The 24,714-nt window shown below is 37.3% G+C and overlaps 1 protein-coding gene across 4 annotated transcripts in view; it reads left to right on the top strand.

Moving 5' to 3' along the window:
- Positions 1-24,714, top strand: part of CNOT6 (CCR4-NOT transcription complex subunit 6) — an 82,249-nt gene that overhangs the window by 2,570 nt on the left and 54,965 nt on the right. For 3 of the 4 annotated variants that reach the window (XM_036239586.1, XM_036239588.1, XM_036239587.1), the window contains one exon: positions 13,353-13,466. In XM_036239586.1, the coding sequence (XP_036095479.1) occupies positions 13,355-13,466 (112 nt within the window). In that variant the 5' untranslated portion in view covers positions 13,353-13,354. Of the gene's footprint in view, positions 1-12,217; positions 12,315-13,352; positions 13,467-24,714 lie in introns of those variants that run through there. The other variant, XM_036239585.1, reaches the window with a different exon arrangement.

The following is a 24,714-nucleotide window of genomic DNA, read 5'->3' as shown; positions in this document are numbered from 1 at the left end:
AAAAAAAAGTGCTAAATAAATTAAACTGTAAAACTTACTGTATACATAGCCTGTGTGCATTAGAATATAGTGGAATGCACTATATTTTGATATTTTAACTAGTAACTGAAGAGGAAAAGGTTATTTGCATCCAAAATTGGGACTCATTTAGGCTGCCTTACTTTACCCATCTCTGGGCTTTACCTCTCCCTCATCCCTCAGGGAATAGTTAATGATGGACTAATACACCTATACTAAAGTTTCTGCCTTATAGTTTGTTTATAGGCTTAGGTTACAAAGTTCTGAAGGAGAACAGAAGAGTGATTAAATTTGTGGAAGCTATGCAAGCAGTTTACAGAAAATAACACAGAAAGGGTGTTTGTAAAACAGGGTGGGGGGTGGGAACTGGAGGAGGGTGTCAGTGGGGAAAAAAGAAACGTGTGTAACAAAAATAAATTAATTAAATAAAAAAATCAAATGGGAGAGGGGTTCATTTCAAACAGAAGGAACAGTGGGAGCACTGAGGTGCTATGTGTTGGGGTAAGGCCAATGGTAAGGTGTTACTGGAACAGGGAGAGTGTCCAATCTTGATTTTGAAGGACTTTGCTTGCCAAGCTAAAAGTGAGGTTTATATCTTTATTCTATAGTACAAGAGAGGACAAAAATATTTTTAGTAGAGATTGTAAGGTGATTTAGAGATCACTTTTGCATTGTGGAGGATTGTGTGGAGGCCCCACATATAAAAGAGACACATTGAAGATAATGTGGAGTAACATCACCTAAGGCAACAGAAACAAAGGGGAAAAAAATGAACACATGGGACTATAAAAAAACTTAAAAGCTTCTGCACAGCAAAAGATACAGTCATCAAAATGGAAAGGCAACCCACTGTATGGGAGAGCATAATTGCCAATGATACAACAGAAAAAGGGTTAATTTCCAAAATATATAGAGTACTCATACAACTCAACAAAAGGAAGGCAAAGAACCCAATTAAAAAGGCAGAGGAACTAAATAGACACTTCTCCAAACACGACATACAAATGGCCAAGAGACATATGAAGAAATGTTCAACATCACTAATCATCAGAGAGATGCAAATTAAAACAACAATGAGATATCATCTCACACCTGTCAGAATGGTCGCCATCAACAAATCAAACAAGTGTTGGCAAGGGTGTGGAGAAAAGGGGACTCTAGTACACTGCTGGTGGGAATGCAGACTGGTGCAGCCACTATGGAAAACAATATGGTGTTACCTCAAAAAATTAAAAATTGAATTGCCATTTGACCCAGTGATCCCACTTCTAGGAATCTACCCTAAGAAGCCTGAAACACCAATCAGAAAGAATATATGTACCCCCATGTTCATAGCAGTATTATTTATAATAGCTAAGATCTGGAAATAGCCCAAATGTCCATCAGTAGATGATTGGATAAAAGATTGGTGGTACATATACACAATGGAGTACTACGCAGCTGTAAGAAAGAAAGATCTCTTATCCTTTGAGACTACATGGACGGACCTGGAGAGTATTATCCTAAGCGAAACAAGCCAAGCAGAGAAAGACAAATATCACATGATCTCACTTATTTGTGGAATATAATGAACATAACAGTCTGAGGAATTGGGCAGACCCAGAGAAGTGGAAGTAGGGTACAGACTGACAACCTTCAGAAGAGTGGGTGGTAGGGGGAGGGAAGAGATAAGCCACAGAACGTATATGCATGTATGCATAACTGATGGACACCGAAGCTGGGTATGGGGTAGCGGGGATGGGGAGGAGGGTTTCAATGGGGAAAAAAAGGAGAAACATCTGTAACAAAAAATAAATTAATTTAAAAAAAGATAATGTGGAGTTAATGACTCTGAATCTGTTTCTAACTTAGATATAGTGTTTTGTGTCTGTGGTTCCTTTTATAGTGGACTTGTGGGCTCTGCCCAATTGCTCTATAATGCAGGGTAATTTAAAATAAAAATGCTAGTATGTTTTGGAAGAAGTTAAAAGTAATCAAAACAGTGAAACCCATAAAATGGTACACATGAGAGTTCACATGTTGAGAACTTGTCTTCTAAGTTAGGCATAGGCAGGCAGACCTTAAGGTAGAAAAATGAACCCTCTGCTCAACAGAAGTGAAAAGAAGGCACAGTTAACACTTTTAGGAATCGAAATGGACCATGTTGAGGACAAATTATCCAGTGAGTTTGTTTAGCAACCCAAACATCAAAGGAACATGTGGCTGTGGAGAAAGCTTTTAATATTTGACTCCTCAGGACTGCCTTGGCTGTGCGTTCCAGGAAAGCTGTGGGAACTCTGGCTTACTGAAGAAAGCATGTGACTGTCACGTGCTTAAGGTTGATAATGCATAGCTGCCTCATGAGGAAAATAAACATGCATTTTGAAAACGAAGCCAGTGTGTTAGATATCAGAAATGATATTTGTATTCTTTTTAGGGGACATAATGTGAGAAGCCATCACTTTCTTTGGGCCATTTTTCTGATCGGTAAAGACAAAATCCTACCATGCAAAAAAGGGGGCGAGGGGCTGATAAAAAAATGGTACCACAATTTGACATGTTAAATGGTTAAGCATTATATAAATACTACAGTAAATGTGGCACTTTACCTTGAAAAAGATCTGGTTTGCTTGTGGAAATGGCCTTAAGAATGGTTGCTCCTTGCTAGTCATTGTGAAGTGGTGGAAGGTTACCTGAATTCAGAATGTGGGTATGTCTCATAGTGCGCTTACGCAAGCGCACACACAATGGTGAGCTGATGCAGTTAGGTGTTTGAAGTCTGTATTTTGTGTTATTTCTGTGTAGCTCAGTTCATTGGGGTGTAGTTTTCTACCTTCATCTAGTGTTTTTTCATAGATAAACAATTTGGAAATTCTGAGTTATGCTCAGATTCCCTAATTTATCAATCATGTTGGAACAAATTTACATTTTCAGAACCATCAATATAGCAGACCTGATTATACTTGAATATAGCATTTTAAAATAGTACTATAAAGTTAGGTTCCCAAAATAATTGAATACCCATGTGTCAGTTACCATAAATAGATTTGTTACCTTTATGGTACTATGGACTTTATGCTAAGTGGATTTATAGTGGGGTAGAGAAAAAGACAAATGAACCGGTAAAGACTTCATCAAGTTATATTGTAATGAGGAATATACAAAGCATTTGGGGCATGCTAAGGAAAGAGCAACTATCTTCTGCTTGATCTTTGTATCCAGAAAGAGGATTATTGGTGATCCTCTAGATACCTCAAGAAGTTGCATATAGATTTTTTTTTAACTAGGCAAATTTTGAGTGGGGGATATTACAAGTCCCTGCTAAGTGAAGACTAGATAGAAATCAAGATTAAGTAAAATAAAAATGTCTGCAGTTTGTTTTTTTGTGGGGGCAAATTCTTCTGTCACATTGTGGTATGTAAACACCACAACATCATAAATATCGGATGAAGCTAACTGCCATTTTTAAGACCAAGAACTTTCTTTGTATATTTTCATCTAGTGTTGAAATGAAACAATAGTTTATTTGGGACATTAAAGAGTTATCATTTGGTTTCTAATTTTAGGAAAACTTACAGAAATTCAGATTTATGGATTTGTAGTCACAGAAAATAAAAAATAACTGTCAAATGCTAATGATGTAATAGGCACTGTGCATTACTTGTCTTACCTCATTAAGTCCTTACACCAAAATTGTGAGATAGATATTTTATAAATGAGGAAACAGCCTTAAAAATGAATAAACACATGGCTTGCAGAGCTGGGACTTTACATAGGTCTGTTTGACTCTAGTTTGTGTTCTTAATGACATTGTACTATACTCCCCCACTTCCCTTGTGACACACTGCCATGGTGCTGTGGCTTGGAATGGACCTTTGATACAGATTTGATAATATAGGGAGACCCATTGTCTGCCACACATTCATAAGCATTTACATTCGTAGCTGATCATGTTGATGTAGTAGACCTAATGGGCAAAATCTTAATATTTGTGATTCTGTTTTTGTTTATGGATCAAAAACCTTATGAGAGTCCATGTAAGAATACTATTTGCTGGTCAAAAATCCAATTTTAAAGTATTTCAATATTTCAGGGAAAAGCAGTCACTATCACATCTGTCGTCAAAAAACTGCACATTTCATATAATACTGGTTTGGTGGTGATGAATTCCTTTAGCTGTTTCTTGTCTGGGAAACTCTTGATGTGGCCATTGATTTTAAATGATAGCTTTGCAGGACAGAGTAATCTTGGTTGTAGGTGGAGTGCTGCTAGGAGATAGTATTTGGGCTTAGCTTTGAAGTATGGATAGAATTTTGGTGTGAGAATGACATGGAGACAGGGAAGCATGGAACATATTTGAAAGATGGCAGTTTATCTGCCAGTAGCATCAAAAGATACAGAGAGAAAAGTATTAGACAAAAGTCTAGAAAGGTAGAATGTTTTGAATTCTAAACTAGAAGTTTGAATTTGTTTTTAAGCAGTAGTAAGTGATTTAGGGGAGAGAGGATGTCACAGAATCATAGCTTTAAAGCCAATATAGGACCAAAAGTCATTCAGAAAAGCTTTTTAATTCTTTATTGTGAAGTCTGCTCTACAAAAGATGGTTGTTCTTCCCGGATTTTGCAAAGTAATTAGAACTTGGCTTTAGGAAGAATAATTTGAGAGTGGAATTTAGGTTAGTTGTGTGTAATCTTAAAGCATAGATACCAATTATAAGAGGCCATTATATAGTACAGTAATTGATTTAACCGTGTATTCTCATTGGTGCTGATTTAGGGTGTTTACATTTTTTGTCATAAACAGTGCTTTTTTATAAAAAGTACACGGGTTGTTTCTTTTCTTAGTAATTGCTTAGAAAATGCCCTTTGATTTGTCTTCACACTTGACCAAGTATTTTAGTATAGAATATTTTTTAGTTGAGATAAAATTTACATGAAATGTATAGACCTCACATGTACTGTTTGAGTTTTGATAACTATATAGACCCATATAAACCACAGCTCAGTTAAGATAGCAGATATTTTTGTCATTCCCCATAAAGGCAACCACTATTAATCACTGCAAATTCATGTAAGTGGAATCTCTTTCAAGTCTTTTTCATTCAGTATAATATTGAAGATTCATACATATGTGTGTGTGTGTGTGTATATATGTATAGTTCATAATTTTCTTATTGCTGAGCAGTATTCAATTACAGTGAAACCTCGGTTCTTGAACATTTCCTATCTCGAATAATTTGGTTCTTGACCAAGTTGTTCACAGAAAAATGTCTCAGTTGTTGAACCAGAACTTAAGTTCTTGACTTGAAAATCCTTTTGTGATGATACCTGTATGATCAATCACACATCTCTCAGACGACATCATGTCTCTCAGACGACACAGGAGAGGATGTGCAAGTGAGTCAGTTTACCTGAGTTATACCTTGTGTTGTTAACATCTCAGGAAATTGTGCTGTGAATATTTTCATGGTTTTTTTTTTTTTTTTTTTGCTTCTTCTTATTATTAAATACTGTAAGTCACCATAGGTACTAAGAAGATTAGTGACAGAAAAGTGAAAATGGAAGTTGTGAGAACATTGATAGAGCTTGAAAAAGACAGAATTGTGAAGTATGATAGAGGTATTCCCATGTCTGATCTGGCTACCGAGTGTGGCATGGTGGAATTGACGATTAGCACAATTTTAAAACATAAAGAGGCTATCAAGAGTGCTGCTGCTAAGGGTGTCAAAGTGCTCACCTAACAGTGATCATAGGTAATTGAAAAGGTAAAAAAATTGTTGATTTGGATAAATGAAAAGCAGTTAGCTGGTGATATAGCATTTTGGAGGCAATGATATGTGAAAAAGTGAAGATACTGCTTGCTGTCCTCCTGAAGGACACCCCTGGAATGAGTGCTGAAAGTGATTTAAGGCTAGTAAGGGGTGGGTTTGACAAATTGAAGAATAGAAGTGGTATTTATAGTGTAGTGAGGCACAGGGAAGCTGCCAATTCTAATCAGGTAGCTGTTGATAATCTTGTGACAGAAATTCATTATGTAGAGGCCAAGGGATTTGTTCTCCAACAAGTGTTCAGTTGTGATGAGACCCGCCTCTTCTGGAAGAAAATGGCAAAAAGGACCTACATCACACAGGAGGAAAAGTCATTGCCAGGACACAAGGAGTGAAGTTATTGTGGGGGACTTTAAATTAAAGCCTCTACTTGTCTATCATTCTGAAAACCTACAAGTTTTAAGAAAATTAATGTCATGAAAAACAAGTTGAATGTGATGTGTAGGGCTAATAGTAAAACTTGGGTAACTAGGCAATTTTTTATTGAGTGGATTCATGAAGTGAGTGCCCTAAATGTGAAGAAATACCTCCAGGAAAAGCAATGACCACTCAGGGCACTTCTTGTAATGGGCAGTGCTTCTCCTGCCCACTTTCCAGGCTCAGAGGCTGAGTTGGTGAAGGAGTACAGCTTTATCACTGTTAGATTCTTGTCACCTAACACAACTTCTCTCATCCAGGCCATGGACCAGCAGCTCATTTCTAATTTTAAGAAACTCTACACAAAGGTGCTGTTTCAGAGCTGTTTTGAGTGACCTCTGAAACTAATTCTTAGGGAGTTCTGGAAGGAACCTTTTAATATCCTCCTTGCTTGAGGCTTATAGACAAAGGGTGGGAGCATGTATCTTCCAGGACCATGCTCTCAGCCTAGAACAAATTGTGGCCTGAGCCTGTTGCTGAAAGACTTTGAGGGCTTTGAGGATGAGCCTGTGTCTGTTGTGGAGGATAATATGTCTGGGCAAGTTCATGGGCTTGGAGGTGGATGATGATGTGGAGGAGTTGGTGGAAGATCACAACACTGAGCTGACCACTGAGGAGCTCCAAGATTTTCAGAGGGAGCAGCGGCAGACTGTAGCTGAGGAGCTCCTTTTAGAGGAGGGGGAGGGAAGGGAGGATATTCCTACTTTGCTAATTAAAGAAATGCTTGGAAAATGGGGAGAAATGCAAAGTTTTATTGAGAAATATCACCCTGACAGAGAAGTAGCAAGCCCTGTGATAAACTTCTTCAGTGACAATACACTGTTTCACTTCAGGCAAGTGTTAAACAGGCAAACACAAAATCTTGGATAGGTTTTTAGTGAGACAGACTCAGTGAGCCTGAAGCAAGTCTAGTGGAGCAGAGGCAAAAAAGAAAGAATCCCAAAAGAACAGCTATTTGACATTTTTATGCAAGGGGACTCCCTTTCCAAATAGTAATATCCCTCCATCCCTGCTCCCCTCCTCTCCATGTTTATTCATCAATAGCTCTCAACATTTAAGGTAAGTTCTAGTGTGTATGTAAATTTCCATATTTTACTGTACATTTTATTTCCTTTTTGTTAAATTTTCATTTACATTTCATGTGCTTTTCATTTTTAAAGTGTTTCTTTATAGACTAAACAGTACATTAGACAAGTACTATTTATAGGAAAAGTTAAAATGGAATCATTTGGGGCTCTGGAACAGATTAATTCAGTTTACATTATTTCTAATGGGAAAAAAAGATTTGGTATTTCAAACAAATCGCTTCTCAAACAGCCTTCTGGAACAAAGTAAGTTCGAGAACTGAGGTTCCACTGTATGTGGCTATATCATAATTTGTCCTTTCACTGTTGATGGACATTGTGTTGTTTTCAGTTTTTATAATTATGGATAAAGCTGTTATGGATAATATTTATATAAATGTGTTTTTGTGGACATAACATTTTTGTTTATTTTGGATAAATACTGAAGAGTAGATTTGCTGAGTTACAGAGTAGGTAGTTACTATCTTAAATATTATGTTAATCATTTTTACGCTTTTCTTTTGTCTTTTTTGCCGTTTGTGTTAGTAGGAAATATGTTTATGTATTCTGTGGCTTGCCTTTCTTTGTCTCAATCTTATTTTAAAGATTCTAATATTCAGATACTTATATTTTTCCCATTAGGTTTACACTCTACCTTTTTACCTCAATTTGTCTTGTCCCATACTGCTTTGTTTTCATTGTTAGAGAGAGAGGAGTGGGGAGAGAGAAAGAGAGAGATCTATTGGTTGCCTCCCATATGCACCCCAACTGGGGATCGAGCCCCCCTGAATGGGTCTGTGCTCCAACCAAGCCACCTGACCAGGGCGAGTTTTATGTTCTTTAAGCACGAGAAGCATTTTTTGTGAAAAATGTTTTTATTTCTGTGGTATTTTTTTTTTTTTTGTAGTGATTTTTATATGGTCCTTATTTTTGTGTTATACTTGTGTTTGACATTGGCTGCTGTGTGTTGACTTGCTTTTTATTCAGTTATGGTGTGGATGCGTTCTTAGGTACCTCTGTTGGTTTCCCCTCAGAGACTCATTTTAAAGGTTAAAAGTTTGAAATGAGTGGGGGAGAGGCAGGCTGTGACATACCTGTTGGCTATGGGCAATTATGATTGGTGGTTTTAGCTCTGGTTTTTATAATTACGTATCCTTTTCTCATGAGGAACATTCAGACATTTGTCCCCAATTTTGATTGAGCATAAGTTTGATTCCTAACAAAAAGTAGAGCAGAAGCTGCTATCCCCTTTCCATATGCTTCTGTCTCCAGCAGCTATTTCTTTCTGCTTACTCCTAGCCTGAGGGTGGTTAAGATATATTTAAGGGCTGTAACTATGGAATTGTTCATCTATCTCGGGCTATAGATAGTGGGGGGGGGGGGGTAACTTTTTATACTGGGCCTTTATGGAGGTTTTTATTCCAGTCTGCTTCCTTAATTGTTCTTGTCTTATTTCTTTTCCCTTTACTTTAGATTCTGATAAATTCTTTATATGTAACCCCTCCCTATGAATCACATACATACACACAGCATTTCTGAAATTGTCCAGTAGAGACTATGGATTTCTAATGTTTTTCCCTGTTGCAGATGGCAGTTTTCTAAGTTTATGGTATGCAGTTAGGCCATTCTTAGTTTAAATGCTCCAGGATAGTCTTTTATTCCTTGTGTTATGGTTTGCAATTCTTCTTCACAACACTAACTTTCCCAGGATGGTCATAGTTTTATACTTTTAAGCCATTTCATGAAGTGTTTAATTATGAAAGCATAACTTTCTATGCTGTTAAGTAATGTCCTGTGTTTCTTTAAGGTAAATAATTATTCTAAGGTATTGAAAAACTGTTTCTCTGGGATTTAGAAGGGGAAGGATTTTATGCTGACATGATCAGTAGTGATGTCTGGTACTCCATCGGAGTAGTAGGAGATTGACTAGTCAGGTGCTGTATACCTGCTGACTCTGGCCTAGCTATTTTTTAATCTTGTAATTCATCTTGACAATTTTCAGGTCTGTTTTGGAAACCTTTTATTCTTTTTTTATAATACTCTACAGTGACGTACTGTATTTTTAGAGAGTAAGATCTGCTTTGTTGATTTCAAAGCCTTGGGAAAATTTCTAAATTATATGTATTCTTACATGTACCTTTTCTCTACCTAGTCTCCAGTGCTGTGTTTTGTTGGACTCCCCCAAAAATGGATGAGGTTGTGCTTCTCTTGCTGCTCCTTGAAAGAGCTTGACTATCCAGTTTGTTACCATTTCTTTTATTCTAATGTATTTTTTTGGTCTCCGTTTCCTAATCATCACTCAGGGATTTGGGAAATAGAGAAGACCTCACTGCTTTCAAGTTGAGAGTAATGGCCTATCTCCTAAATTTTAAGACAACTCATCTCATGTTATGAAAAACAAAGGGAGTGATTGGCTGTCATGACAGAAATCATGACTGATGGAATGACCCCAGATCCAGGGCCAGGTTTTCAGATTTCAAAGTTCACTAACACTTTTATAATTTTTCAGAGGTGTGATCAAACTCTGGATACTATTCACATTAAACTCATACAAGATTTGTAAATCAGACTTCTGAACTTGCACTAACAAGTCAAATTGATTAATAATTCTGAAATACTAACCTCAGCTGAACAGAGTAATTTCTTCATTATTAAATTTTATTCGGAAAAGCCAATAAAGATCAAATGGTTTTTTTTTTTTTTAAGTAGAATCTGGTCAGAATAATGGCATTTGGGTGATCTTAAAGGATGTCATCAAATTCTGGTAGCCTCACACAGCATTTTATAATTTCTAGGTTATTACTGGTATATTCATATCATTCAGAAAGGACACTTGCTTCACCAGAATGTTCTCTAGACAGAATGGGAACAGTTCTTGATGGTATAGTTCTGTGTTAGGTGTTTTGTATCAGTTTATAAAGTTTATTCCTTCCTTCCTTCCTTCCTTCCTTCCTTCCTTCCTTCCTTCCTTCCTTCCTTCCTTGTCACCTGAAGATATTTTTCCATTGATTTTTTTTTTTTAAGAGTAGGAGGGAGAGAGAGAGAGAAACATCAGTTGGTTGCCACCTGCAACCCAGGTACATGCCCTTGACTGGGAATCCAACCTGCATCTCTTCGGTCCATGAGCTGATGCTCTAAAGGTGGAGCCATATCAGTCAGGGCCAATTGTTATTTTTCTATTCTGAAAAAATTAACATATAAGAAGACAGTTTTTAATTTATTTATTTTTAATCCTCACCTGAGAATACTTTTCCATTTTTCTTCAGATAGAGTGGGAGGGAGAGAGAGAGAGAAAGAGAAACATTGATGTGAGAGAAATACATAAGTTGGTTGGTTGCCTTCCACACGACCAGACCAGGGCTGAGGACAACCACAACCTGGGTATATAATCTTGAACAGAAATTGAATCTACGACTCATTGGTCCACAGTCTGATGTTCTAACTGCTGAGCCAAACCGGCCAGGGCAAGAAGACAGTTTTAAAATCAATAATATTTAACAAAACAAAATAATGAATGTGCTATTTCTTGTGCAGATGATTATTCTCACCATTTATATTCTTTGTTCAAGCAGCTTTATAGAATGACTTTTGTTTTTATGTTTTGACTATATGGTCAAAACTCATTTCTGTGTTTGAAAAATAGCACTATGTCCCATCAGTAGGGGGTCAGCATAGCATAAAGAAACTTTAACTTTTCTCCAATTTTTTAATTGTGGGAAAATATGTGTAACATAAAATTTACCATTTTAGCCCTGGCCAGTGTGGCTTGGTTGAGTGTCCTCCTGTGAACCAAAAGATTTGCCAGTTCCATTCCTAGTTGGTGTACATCCCCAGGTTGTGGATTTGGCCCCCAGTTGGGGTGTGTATGGGAGGAAACTGATCAATGTTTCCTTCTCACATTGATGTATCTCTTTACTCCTCTCCCATCTTCTCTCTCTAAAATCAATAAAAATATATTTTTTAAAATTTACCATTTTAACTATATTTTTAAGTGTAGTGTTCAGTGTTATTACATTTGTAATAGTGTGTAACTGTTACCATCTCCATAACTTTTCTTGTAAAACTGAAACTCTATACCCAGTCGATAATAACTTCCCATTTTCTTCCCCTAGTCCCTGGCAACCTTTACTCTACTTTCTGTCTCTATGATTCTGACTATTCTGAGTACGTCATATGAGTGAAATCATACAGAGTTTGGCTTTTTGTGGTTGGTTTATTTCACTTAAAAAGTAGCTGTAGCCCACCCGGCCAGTGTGGCTCAGTGGTTGAGTGTCAACCCATGCACCAAGAGGTTGCCGGTTCGATTGCCAGTCAGGGCACGTGACCAGGTTGTGGACCTGATCCCCAGTGGGGGGCATGCAGGAGGCAGCCAATCGATGTTCTCTCCATCAATGTTTCTATCTCTCTCTCCCTCTCCCTTTACCTCTCTCTCCAAAATATATATTATATATATATATATATATTTATCAATAAAGAGGAAAAAAAAAAGTAGCTTTAGTCCTGGCCAGTTTGGCTTAGTGGTTAGAGTGTCAGCCTGAGGACCGAAGGGTCATGGGTTCGATTCCTGGTCAAGGGCATGAACCTGGGTTGCAGGTTTTATCCCTGGCCCTAGTCAGGGTCATGAGGGAGGAAACCAGTTGATGAGTCTCCCTCACATTGATATTTCTCTCCCCTCTCCCCCCCTTCCCTCTCTTCTTGCCCCCCCCATCTAAAAATCAATGGAAAGATATCCTCAGGTGAGGATTAACAACAACAAAAAGTAGCTTTAATTTTTAGTTAGACATATTCAAAGCCTGATTCTGCTACTTCCTGGTCTTGTAACATGGTTAAATTGCTTAAACCCTATTGGGTTTCAGGTTTCTGTTTGTAAAATGGAGTTCATTCCAACTTTGCAGAAGGAGATAGCAAAAGACTAAATCTAGAAACATTAAGAGGACAACCAAGAAAAAAGATATCCTGTAAGCCAAGTGAAAGGAATGTTTCTAGGAGGGAGTGATTGTCTACATCAGGTATTGATCACAGAACAAGAAATAACCTTTGGGTATAACAGTGTGAAGTCACTGGTTTTCTTGACAGTTTTTGGTGGAATGCTAAAAGCATGTACTGATTTGGATGGATTTAACTGGGAGAAGAGGACTATGAGACAGCATACATAACTCTTGAGGATTTTTGCTTGTAAAGAGAATGAGGAAAAAGTGTGAAAACTGGAGGGAGAAATGAGGTTAAGACTTTTTTAATAGAGGAAAGAAGACCATAGAAGGTAAAGATCTAGTATGGAGGGAAAACTTGACATTAGAGCAAATTGCTGAGCAGTGTCTTTGAATAGGCAAGGTGATGGGGTAGGAATAAGTGCCAAGGAGGCAGGCACTTTTCCCCAAGTACAAGAGTATGGATGGGTGTAGGTCGGAGTTCATACAAAGGCCTCTTCTGGTTTTCTGTTTTGATGAGAAAATAGAAGAGCAGGAAGATGGAGAAATGAGTGTTAGAGATTTGGAGAAGTCATGTAGGAGAATAGACTAGGATAATTTACAGGATAATTTCTGGTCAGTACAATGAGTCCATTTGAGGGAAATGATTGCTGACTGGCTTTCATTAAGTTCATATGGTGGTAGGTTTTTCTCCAGCTTTGTTTAGCTGTATAGTCAGAGAGTTGGTTAAAGTGAGTTATGGTTCATCCAAACTAATAAGGTAAAATAAGACTGAGCAGGAAGTTTGAGGGGAATATGCATGAGAGTAAAATTTCATTTCACCTAAATATTTCACAATGTGTCTATAACAGATAAGGATTAAAACAAACAAACAAACAGGAAAAAACCCAAAGCGAAATGAACAATAGTCCTTTAATATCAACTTATATTTAGTTTTTCAAATTTGTCTGATTCTCCGAAATGTTTTTTTGCAGTTAACTTGTTCAATCCTCCATTTCCCCAAGGAGCTCCTAATGGGAAATGGTATTTAGAGATCATAATATGGGTGTCTGCTTTTTAAAAAGATGTTATTTTTAGTTTTGATTCTTCATAATATTGATTGGTTTCTTTTTTCAACAGGCATGCCCAAAGAAAAATACGAGCCCCCTGACTCGCGCAGGATGTACACAATTATGTCCTCTGAGGAAGCAGCAAATGGAAAGAAATCACATTGGGCAGAACTTGAAATAAGTGGTAAGACATGCAAGCATAATTTATGGTATGAAAATTAGGACATGGTAGAAAATTAAGATTTTAATGCTAGTACATAAACGAAGCAATGTTTTATTTTACCAGTGCTAATTTATCTTGGAAGCAGGAAGGTCCAGTGGGATGAACATGTTTTAAGTCAAAGTTCAAAATCCATTCATTGATAATGCTCTCAGTATCAGTGTCCTTTTATTTATTTTTTTATTCCTCACCCTGAGGATATTTTCTGTTTTTATTCTCATAGGGGGAGGGAGGGAGGGAGGGAGACAGAGAGAAACATTGATGTAATAGAGCTACATCAACTGATTGCCTCCTGCATGACCCCACCAGGGCTGGAGACGAACTGCAACCAAGGTACATGCCCTTGACTGGAATTGAACCCCCAGTTCATTGGTCCGTGGGCTGAAGCTCTAACTGCTGAGCCAAACCGGCCAGGGATCAATGACCTTTTATAAAATAGGGATAATATCAAGGATGAATGAAAATAACACATATGAAATGCCTGCAAAGGTTTGTTCTGCCACTTATTTCTCTGATAGAGTAGGATTGATCTTTTGCATTATCAAATTACAGACTTCCAGTGGGGATGGACCTGCTTGTTCTAGTGTAAGTTCTGAGGTAGACTTGTTTCTTCTCACTTTGTTTATTTGCTTTTTGTAGTCTGAGTCTCTGAGGACATCCCTGTTCAGAAACACAGAATCTTACAATTTTGAAGTAGATCTCAAAGTTCCCTTCTACCTTTAGTGCTTCCTAGACATTTTCCAAGAAATATATGAGCCCCCAGTTCCCCAGAGGATGTCCCCAGCATCCCTGCCAGTGAGCATACAGCCTTTTTTAAAAAAATACTTCAAAGGTGGTAAAGGGACATTACTTCTGAAGCAACCAGTACTAAAGAAGTTTCGTGTTAATATTGGCCTAATATGTCTCCCCATACGTTCCTGAAATAATACAGAGCAAGTTTTCTCTTTTTATACATGTGCTATATGTAAAATATTTTGCCTAGTGCTGTACTAGGCATATGGAGGATATATAAATGAAAAGACACAGTCCCTGTCATTCTGGAGCTTATGGCATATTAGGAACTGAGAAGAAGGGAGTGTACCAGTATAAATAACTAAAAAAAAACAAAATATAACTGCCAGGTCTAGGTAGAAAATGCTTGCTATTTTTTTATTTTTAATTTATTAATTTGTTTTTGTTACAGTTGTTTCTCATTTTCCCCCTTTGACACTCTCCTCCCCATCTTCCCACCCCTTCCCCAGCTTTGTTGTCTATGTTCATTGGTCATGCATATATGCAAGTTCTATGGCTTATCTCTTCCCCATACACCGCACCTTCTCTGAGGCTTGTCAGTCTGTACCCCACCTCTATGTCTCTGGGTTAATTTTGTTCAGCAGTTTGTTTAGTTCATTATATTCCACAAATAAGTGAGATCATGTGATATTTGTCTTTCTCTGCTTGGCTTGTTTCACTTAGCATAATACTCTCTAGGTCCTTCCATGCCATCTCAAAGGATAAGAGATCTTTCTTTCTTACAGCTGCATAGTATTCCATTGTGTACATGTACCACAGCTTTTTAATCCACTCATCTACTGATGGACACTTGGGTTGTTTCCAGATCTTAGCTATTGTAAATAGTGCTGCTATGAACATAGGGGTACATATATTCTTTCTGATTGGTGTTTCAGGTTTCTTAGGGTATATTCCTAGAAGTGGGATCACTGGGTCAAATGGAAGTTCAATTTTTAACTTTTTGAGGTAGCACCATAGTGTTTTCCACAGTGGCTGCACCAGTCTGCATCCCCACCAGCAGTGTACTAGAATCTCCTTTTCTCCACACCCTTGCCAACACTTGTTTGATGATTTGTTGATGGCGGCCATTGTGACATTGCATCTCTCTGACGTTGCACCTCATTGCATCTCTCTGATGATTAGTGATGTTGAACATTTCTTCATATGTCTCTTGGCCATTTGTATGTCTTGTTTGGAGAGGTGTCTGTTTAGTTCCTCTGCCCGTTTTTTAATTGGGTTCTTTGACTTCCTTTTTAATTGGGTTCTTTGTCTTCCTTGAGTTGTATGAACACCATATATCTTGGAAATTAACCCCTTATCTGATGCATCACTGGCGATTATGGTCTCCCATATAGTGGGATTCCTTTCCGTTTTGATGGTTGTTTCTTTTGCTGTGCAAAAACTTTTTAGTTTGATGTAGTCCCATGTGTTCATTTTTTCATTTGTTTCTCTTGCCTTAGGTGTTGTATCAGTGAAAATTCTGCTGCATATGATGTCTGAGATTTTGTTGTTTACATTTTCTTCTAGAATTTTTATGGATTCATGAGTTACATTTAAGTCTTTTATCCATTTTGAGTTTATTCTCGTGTATGGTGTAAGTTGGTATTCTAGCTTCATTTTTTTTGCAAGTAGCCATCCAATTTTCCCAACACCATTTGTTGAAGAGACTGTCTTGACTCCACTGTATGCTCTCGTCACCTTTGTCAAATATTAATTGGGCATATTGTCTGGGGTCAATTTCTGGGTTCTCTATTCTGTTCCATTGATCTATCTGCCTGTTCTTGTGCCAGTACCAGGCTGTTTTGATTACAGTGACTTTGTAGTATAACCTGATATCTGGTAATGTGATCCCTCCTACTTTGTTCTTCTTTTTCAAGATTGCTGTGGCTATTCGGAGTCTTTTTTGGTTACATATAATCTTTTGGAGTGTTTGTTCTAGTTCAGAAAAATGCTTTCCAGGAAGCAAAAAGGAAATAATGATAATAGTATTCTTTTCTTTCCAGCACAAAACTTCTCATTAACCTAATGAGTAAGTAAACTCAAATTCTCTCCTCTGCAGCCATAGAGGTTGGTACCCACATGGGTCTCTTCTGGTTTCCCTCTCCTGATTTTTAGAGTTCTGGCCTTAATTAATAAGCTGAGCTCAATTTCATAAAGTGGTGTGATGGAGAGTGAAATTTCTCTCTTTTTCTTCTGTCATATTTACTTTCTGGGTTGGGGATCCCAAAGAGAAATATGCTATCTCATTTACCAGTTAATCTTCAAAGTACAGGCAGGCACCACTCCCACTTTGCCCTCTTGATTTCTACAGGACCAGTATTTAATTTAATTTTTCTTTTTTTATCAGCCTGTATTAGCAGTTTTTGACTTACAAGTTCTTTGCATGTAGTAAAGTTTCCCTTCTTTTCTTTTCTTTTATTTATTTTTTATTTATTTATTTTTTTATCCTCACCCGAGGACATTTTTCCATTTTTTTGTTCAGATAGAGGGGGAGGGAGAGAGAGGGAGAGAGAGAGAGAGAGAAACATCGATGTGAAGGGACACATCGAGTGGCTGCCACCCGCACGACCAACCAGGGCCGGGGACAAACTGCAACCGAGGTACATGCCCTTAGCGGGAACCGAACCTGGGTCTCTCTGTACCGCAGGTCGACGCTCCAACCGCTGAGCCAAACCGGCCAGGGCGTAAAGTTTCCCTTCTTTTATAACATCAGGATAAGCTAGAAAATAGAAGATTTTGGGTCACTGTTCACTGTTTACTCTGAACTTTGGGAAGTAATCTTTGTACAGGATGCAAAGGAGGAAGAGGAGAGATTCCTCTCAAGTTACATTCTTAACAAATAGTCTTCCTGTTACTAAGTATAATAGAAGATAAACTATTGGTTGACTAAATGTATGGAACAGGACCTTGTGGTTCACAAAGCCACTATTAGGAAGGTCACTTTATAGACTTTTTAAAAAATATATATTTATATTGAATTTATTGGGTTGACAGTGGTTAATAAAATTATATAGGTTTCAGTTATTCAGTTTTATAATACATCATCTGTATATTGTCTTGTGTGTTTACCACCCCAAGTCAAATCTCCTTTCATTTATTCCACCTTTACCCTCTTCTACATTCCCCTCCCCTCCTCTACTGTTGCCTGTGTCTGAATTTTGTTTTGTTTTTGTTTTTTTTCTTTATCCCTTTACCTTTCACCCAGCCCCCAATCCCCATCCCCTCTGACAACTGTCAATCTGTTCTCTATATCTGTGAGTCCGTTTCTGTTTTGTTAGTTTCTTTTTGTTCATTAAATTCCACATATAAGTGAGATCATATGGTATTTGTTTGTCTTTGAATGGCTTATTTCATTTAGCATAATACTCTCCAGGTCCATCCATACTATCGCAAAAGATAAGATTTCCTTCTTGTTTTCCATTGTGTAAATGTACTGTAGTTTTTTTTAATCCACTCATCTACTGATGGGCATTTTGACTGCTCCCACATTTTGGCTATTGCAAATAACACGGCATATATTCTTTCAAATTAGTGTTTCAGGTTTCTTCAGCTTTATTCTCATTGGAATTTTCTGGGTCATAAGGCAGTTCAATTTTTAAATATTTTAAATTTGAGGTAACTCCATACTGCTTTCCACAGTGGCTGGATTAGTCTGCATTCCCACCACCAATGCATGAGGATTTCCTTATAGTCTTTGTCGGTCCTCAGTATGTATACTCCTGTGTGTAGCAGTTGTCAAGACTAAGACAATTATTTCATGTATATGCTGTAGCATCAGTTCCTTAAGATTCTGTGATAACAAAGTTTGAGGAGTCTGAGGCCATTGATCCTGGACCTGAAGTTATCTCATATATTTCTTTGGTTCCAGGGGAATGAATGGTTAGTTTTTCATGCCATTTGGAGGTAACGAGATAAGCCAAGTGACTGTTAATCATTTACTTTTTTAAAAAACTTATCTTATTGTTGAATGTATTAGAGATGTCCCCCCTTTTCCCCCCATTGACCCCCTTCACCTCAGTCCCATCCCTGTCCTGCCTTCCCCACATTATTGTCATTGTCTGTTGGTTATGCATATATGCATAGAAGTTGTTTTCTTATCCTGCCCTCCCTCCCTGCTTCCCTTTGAGGTTCATCAATCTAACAACCAATTTGTACTTCTTAATTCCTTCATCTTCGTCACCCATCCCCCCAGACCTCTCCCATTTGGCAAGCAACAAAAAGTTCTCTGTATCTACGAGTATGTTTCTGTTCTGCTTGCTCATTTTGTGTGTAGATTCAGTTGTTGATTGATATATACTGCCATTTTATTGTTCATATTTTTGTTCTTCGCCTTCAAGAAGACCCTTTAACATTTCATATAATACTGGTTTGGTGATGATGAACTTGAGCTTTTTCTTGTCTGGGACACTCTTTATATATCCATCGATTCTAAATGATAGCTTTGCAGGATAGAGTAATCTTGGTTATAGGTCGTTGCTTTTCATCACTTTGAATATCTCTAGTATCTCTTGCCACTTTTTTCTGTCCTGCAAAGTTTCTTTTGAGAAATCGGCTGACTGTTTTATGGGAGCTCCTTTGTAGGTAACTAAACTGCTTTTTTCTTGCTGCTTTTAAGAGTCTCTCTTTGTCTTTAAACCTTTGGCATTTTGATGATGATGTGTCTTGGTGTAGAACTTTTTGGGTTCCTCTTGTTCGGGACTCTGTGCTTCCTGGACTTTTATGTCTGTTTCCTTTACCGAGTTAGGGAAGTTTTCTGTCACTATTGTTTCAAATAGGTTTTCAATTTCTTGCTCGCTCTCTTCTTGCATCCCATGATGCAAATGTTGGTACGTTGAAGTTGTCCCAGAGACTCCTTTTTTGGAATTCTTTTTTCTTTTTGCTGTTCTGATTGGGTGTTTTTTGCTTCCTTATATTCCAGTTTGATAGTTTGCTTCTTGGTTTCACCTACCCTACTATTGACTCCCTGTAAATTATTCTTTATTTCAGTTAGTGCATCCTTCATTTCTGACTGGTCCTATTTCATGTTGTTGATGTTCTCACTAAGTTCCTTGAAGTCTCACTAAGTTCCTTGAAGGTCTCACTAAGTTCCTTGAGCATCCTTATAAGAAGTGTTTTGAAGTGTGCATCTGATTGATTGCTTATCTCCATTTTGTTTAGTTCTTTTCCTGGAATTTTGTTCTGTTCTTTCACTTGGGACATATTTTTTTGTCTCCTCCTTAATCATTCACTTTTAAGGAAGTCTTTTTTTTTTAAATGAAACAGATAAAATCATACAGACAATATGTTGCTGAATTATTATAAGGCCAAAAGCCTTGTCACTACTACCCAGGCTGGTTTGGCTCAGCAGTTGGAGCGCCAGCCTGCAGACCAGAGAGTCCTGGGTTCAGTTCCTGCTAGGCCCTAGCGGCTGGGGACACATACCAAAAAAAAAAAGAAGAAGAAGAATTAGAGGGTTTTTTTGCCCCGGCCAGTATAGCTTGGTGGTTAGAGTACCGGCTCATGCTCTGAAAGGTCACAGGTTTGATTCCTGTGATTCAAGGACACATACCTGGATTGCAGTTTTGCTCCAAGGCTCCACTTGGGGCACGTGCAGTAGACAACTAATCAATGTGTCTCCCACATCAATGTTTCTCTTTCTTTCACTCCTCTCCCCTCCTTCTACTCTCTCTAAAACAAATCAATGGGAAAAAGATCCTCTAGTGAGGATTAACAAAAAAAAAGGAGAATTAGAAGTTTTTCACTTACCTCAGAATCCCCTCCATATGCTACAGACAGTCATAACCTCCTCTCTGCTCACACAAGTAACCATTATCCTGATTATCCTGACTTTTATAGCAATCACTTTGTTTTCTCACTGCCAAAGTAAGTACACCTAAGCATTATAGTTTAGTACCTTACCCTTTTTTATATGGCATGTCTTAATTTACAGGTTCCCCCTCCACCCTTTTCCTTACAACATATCTGTTGAGCCTGGGAGATTTGTCCTGTTGGTTCTTGCAGTCAGTATTTTGCTAACTGATTATATTCATGCAGTTCAGCATGTTTCTCACCCTCAGCATTTCCTGCAAATGGGCAACTGGATACAGAGGCTTGATCAGACTTAGATTTTAAGCCCTTTGGAAGGACTGAAGTTGGTATTGTGTAGGAGGTATTGTCTTTTTTTTTCTAGGAGGCATGTAAAATCTGAATGCCTCTTTTTCTACTGATGTTCACTGTCTAGAGCCGTTAATTCTTTGAGGGCTGCAAAAGAATGATATTCTAATTCTGTTATTTCTTTTTCATTAAGTGAGCTGCACCTATAAAGAGATACTTTCCTTCATTTACTAATTGATTACACCATGTACAGTTTATATAGGAAAGGCAGAAAAGCATGCTTTCCTTTCATTTACTAGTTTCCAGGATAAACCATTGTCCTTTGACAGTGACCAATTAGAAGTTTAAAAATACCATTATTAAGTAGTATTTTTAAATATTTGGGTTTCAAACATATCTCATGAGTTGTAGTTATTTACTCTTATTTTGATGCTTAAATTATCCTGTTGTTGGCTAAGAGGAGAGCAGCTAAAAATGATTTCTGAGTTCTTTGACACTCTAGTTGTCTTTAATGGTTTTTTGCTGTCTGGTATGGCAAGATTTTCTTGGCTTATCTTGTATATTTCCTGTTTCAAAATTGGAATATGTCATTTTTTCTAAGAAATCTGTTTTTCATTTTGTTTTGTTTTGAAGTTGGAAATGCTATTTTAAGACCATAATATCTGTTATTAGAGATACTCATTGCTACTGGGTTGGTCATTTTTCTAGATCTTTTCATTGGACAGAACTAGGGAATATGACATATATGTGGTCATATAATGAAAAGATGTGATATATTATGAGATAATATATACATATCTGTATGACATGATTAACATATCTTTAAAGATGCAACATTTTTGTACATTTAAAGTTAAAATATTTTATGAGAATATACTGGTATTTTCTATTCAGATTCAGAATAACAGAGATTTCAGTTAACCTTTTTTATAATTACATCTGTATCTTCTTTAATACTGAGAGTCCTATTTCTCAGAGACATGGGATGATGGAATTAGAATATCCCTGATCTCTTTTGGTGGACATTATGTTCCATAAATAAGTGAGATTATGTGGTATTTGTCTTTCTCATAATTACTTATTTGTTATAGCCCATATTGCATATATAACTTTCAGAATAACAATATTAAAATACTACCTGAGAACAGGTAAAACTTGGCATATCATCCTTATTCCTCCCTTCAAGCCCCATTAAATAGTTGCACTCTATCTATATTGTTGGATTATGTATTCATTATGTATTTTCAGCTTTTCCATTTAATTTGCATAAAACCCCATTTAGACCTAATTTTGCAAGTAACTATATTCAGTGCCTCCCAGCAGTTCATTTGCCTCTGACCATTTTTGGTTTTCTGGAACCTTGTTATTCTGTTTCCTAAGAATGGGCTCATGAAAACAAGATTCTCTGAGTGTCTTGTATGTTGATAACAATTTGTACCTTTTGTATTTGAAAGTCAGTTTTGTTGAAAGTAAAACCTTTTGACTTACATTCTTTCCTTTAAGTATCTAAAGTATGTTACTCTAGTTTTGCTATGGGCTTGATGACAGTCTAATTTTCTTTCCCTTAGTTATGTGCTCTTTTTGCCTAGATGCCAAAAACATTTTTTTCCTTCATAAGTAATTTTACTAGAGTATATATTGGTGTTGGTTCTACCTTGGTATTCTCAGGTATAGTTTGTTTTATTGTGTAGGTTGAATTTTTTTCTCTTTTAATTTTAGGAAAGTTTCTTTGGATTTTAACTTTTAGTATTTATTCAGATTTGTTGCTTTGTGTTTGTGTGTGTGTGTGTGTGTGTGTGTGTGTGTTTCCCTTCAGAGGTTTGGTTTCTATATTTGTATATTCATCTCAAATTTAAAAATCTTTTTTGATTAAGGTATAATTTATAGTAAGATAAAAAAATACAGTAAAACTGTTATTGTCTACAGTGCACTTTTATAAATACACAGTTGTATAACTACCACCACAATTACAATATGGAGTAGCTTCCCTTACCCCAGAAAACTTCCACATGCTCCTTTGTAGCAAATCTTCCCCCCACTTCCATCCTCTGCAACCTCTAATTTTTTTTCAATAGGTTTTTTTGTTTGTTTTGTTTTTGTTTTTTAACAGCAGGGCTCATGGCAAATTTGATGGAAAGTGCAGCATGACCTCTCCACTATCAACATCCCCCAAATGGTGCATTTGTTACAATTGGTGAACCTTTGTTGATGCATCATAATCACTCAGTCCATAGTTTACATTAGGGTTCACTATTGGTGTTGTACAGTCTATGGGTATAGACAACTGGATAATGGCATGTATCCACCATTGCAGTATCATACAGAGTGTTTTTACTTCTCCCCAAACCCTCTGTGCTCTGCCAATTTATAATTTATTCCTCCTTCCCTTTCCCTGAACCCCTCACAACCGCTGATCTTTTTACTGTCTCCATAGTTTTGCCTTTTCCAGACTGTCATATAGATGGAATCATAAGTATATAGCCTTTTCAGATTGGCTTCTTTCACTTAGTAATGTGCATTTAAGTTCCTCCATGTCTTTTCATGACTGGATAATTTGTTTCTTTTTAGTGCTAAATAATATCCCATTGTTTGGATGTATCATAGCTATCCTCCTACTGATGGACAACTTGACTGCTTCCAAATTTTAGCAGTTATAAGTAAAGTTGCTATAAATCTCCATGTGCAGGTTTTTCTGTGGACATAAGTCTTCCTATCCATGAACAAGGAATATTTCTCCATTTATGTGGTTCTTTTATTTTTATTTTCTTTTATTTTTTCATTAATCCTCACCTGAGGATATTTTTTCCATTGCTTTTTATATTTATTTATTATTTTTATTAAAATCCTCATCCTAGGATATTTTTCCATTTATTTTCAGACAGAGTGAGAGGGAAGGAGGGAAAGAGAGAGATGTTAAAGAGACACATCAACTAGCTGCTTCTTGCATGACCCTAACCAGGGCCAGGGACCGAATTGCAACCGAGGTACATGCCCTTGACCGGAATCGAACCTGCGACTCTTTGGTCCATGGGCCAATGCTCTAACATTGAGCCACACCGGCCAGGACTTTTCATTGCTTTTTAGAGATAGCGGAAAGGACTGAGGGAGGGATGGTGGCAAGGGGGAGAGAAAGAGAAAGAGAAACATCGATGTGAGAGAGACGCATCTATTGGTTGCCTCTTGCATATGCCCTGACTGGGACCAGGAATTGAACCCGCTGCCCTGCTGTGTGGGCCTATGCTCTAACCATTTGGCAACACAGGCCAGGCTATACTTCTTTTAGTTTTTTCATCAGAGTTTCAGTTTTTCTCATGTAGATCATGTGTATATTTTGTTAACTTGTACCTTACAGGGATGCTAATGGTTTTCTTTTTTTTAAAGCTATTATGCTTTTAATGTCATATTCTGATTGTTCATTGCTGGTATACAAGAAAGTGATTGCTTTTTAATCCTTATTTATTTATTTTTATTTACTTTTTTTATCCTCACCCGAGGACTTTTTTTGCATTTATCCTCAGATAGAGCGGGAGAGAGGGGGTAAGAGAGAGAGAGAAACATAGATGTGAAAGAGACACACCGAGTGGTTGTCACCCACACGACCCTAATGTGGTCCTGGGACAAACTGCAACCGAGGTACGTGCCCCTAGCGGGAACCAAACCTGGGACTCGGGTCCATGGGCCGATGCTGTAACCCCTGAGCCAAATCGGCCAGGGCTATTCATTAATTTATTTATTTGTGATTTAAAAAAATTTTTACCAACTTTTCTTAAAGATTTTCTTTATTATGAAGTTCTTTGTAGTTTAATTTTTTTTTTCTGAATCTTATGTTTTAGTGGTTTTATCGTTTTCTTAATGTTTTAGCTTATTTTGAAATTGTATGTAATAGCTTTTTGGGTGTGTTTCTGGTAGGTATGCTTTCATATTCTGTAGGGAGTTATTCTGGTTTTTATATTCTTCTAATAATAACTTCTTAAAATATATAGTAACATGAAATTTGATCTTACAACTTTTCTGTTCTTTTTTTTTTTTTTTTTATCCTCACCCGAGGACATTTTTCCATTTTTTTGTTCAGATAGAGTGGGGAGGGAGACAGAGAGAGAGAGAGAAACATCGACGTGAAAGGGACACATCGAGTGGTTGCCACCTGCACGACCCAAACAGGGCCGGGGACAAACTGCAACTGAGGTACGTGCCCTTAGCGGGAACCAAACCCGGGTCTCTCTGGACCGCAGACCGACGCTCTACTGATGAGCCAAACTGGCCAGGGCTGTTCTTTTTTTTTTTTTAATCTCCTTTTTCTGAACTTTTACAAGGTGTAATCAGGAAAGTTTTCTAACTACTAAGCTTT

The sequence above is a fragment of the Molossus molossus genome, unplaced genomic scaffold (genome assembly GCF_014108415.1).
Source record: "Molossus molossus isolate mMolMol1 unplaced genomic scaffold, mMolMol1.p scaffold_m16_p_4, whole genome shotgun sequence".
Taxonomy (NCBI): Eukaryota; Metazoa; Chordata; class Mammalia; order Chiroptera; family Molossidae; genus Molossus; species Molossus molossus.
This window is presented reverse-complemented; position numbering and strand designations above follow the sequence as displayed.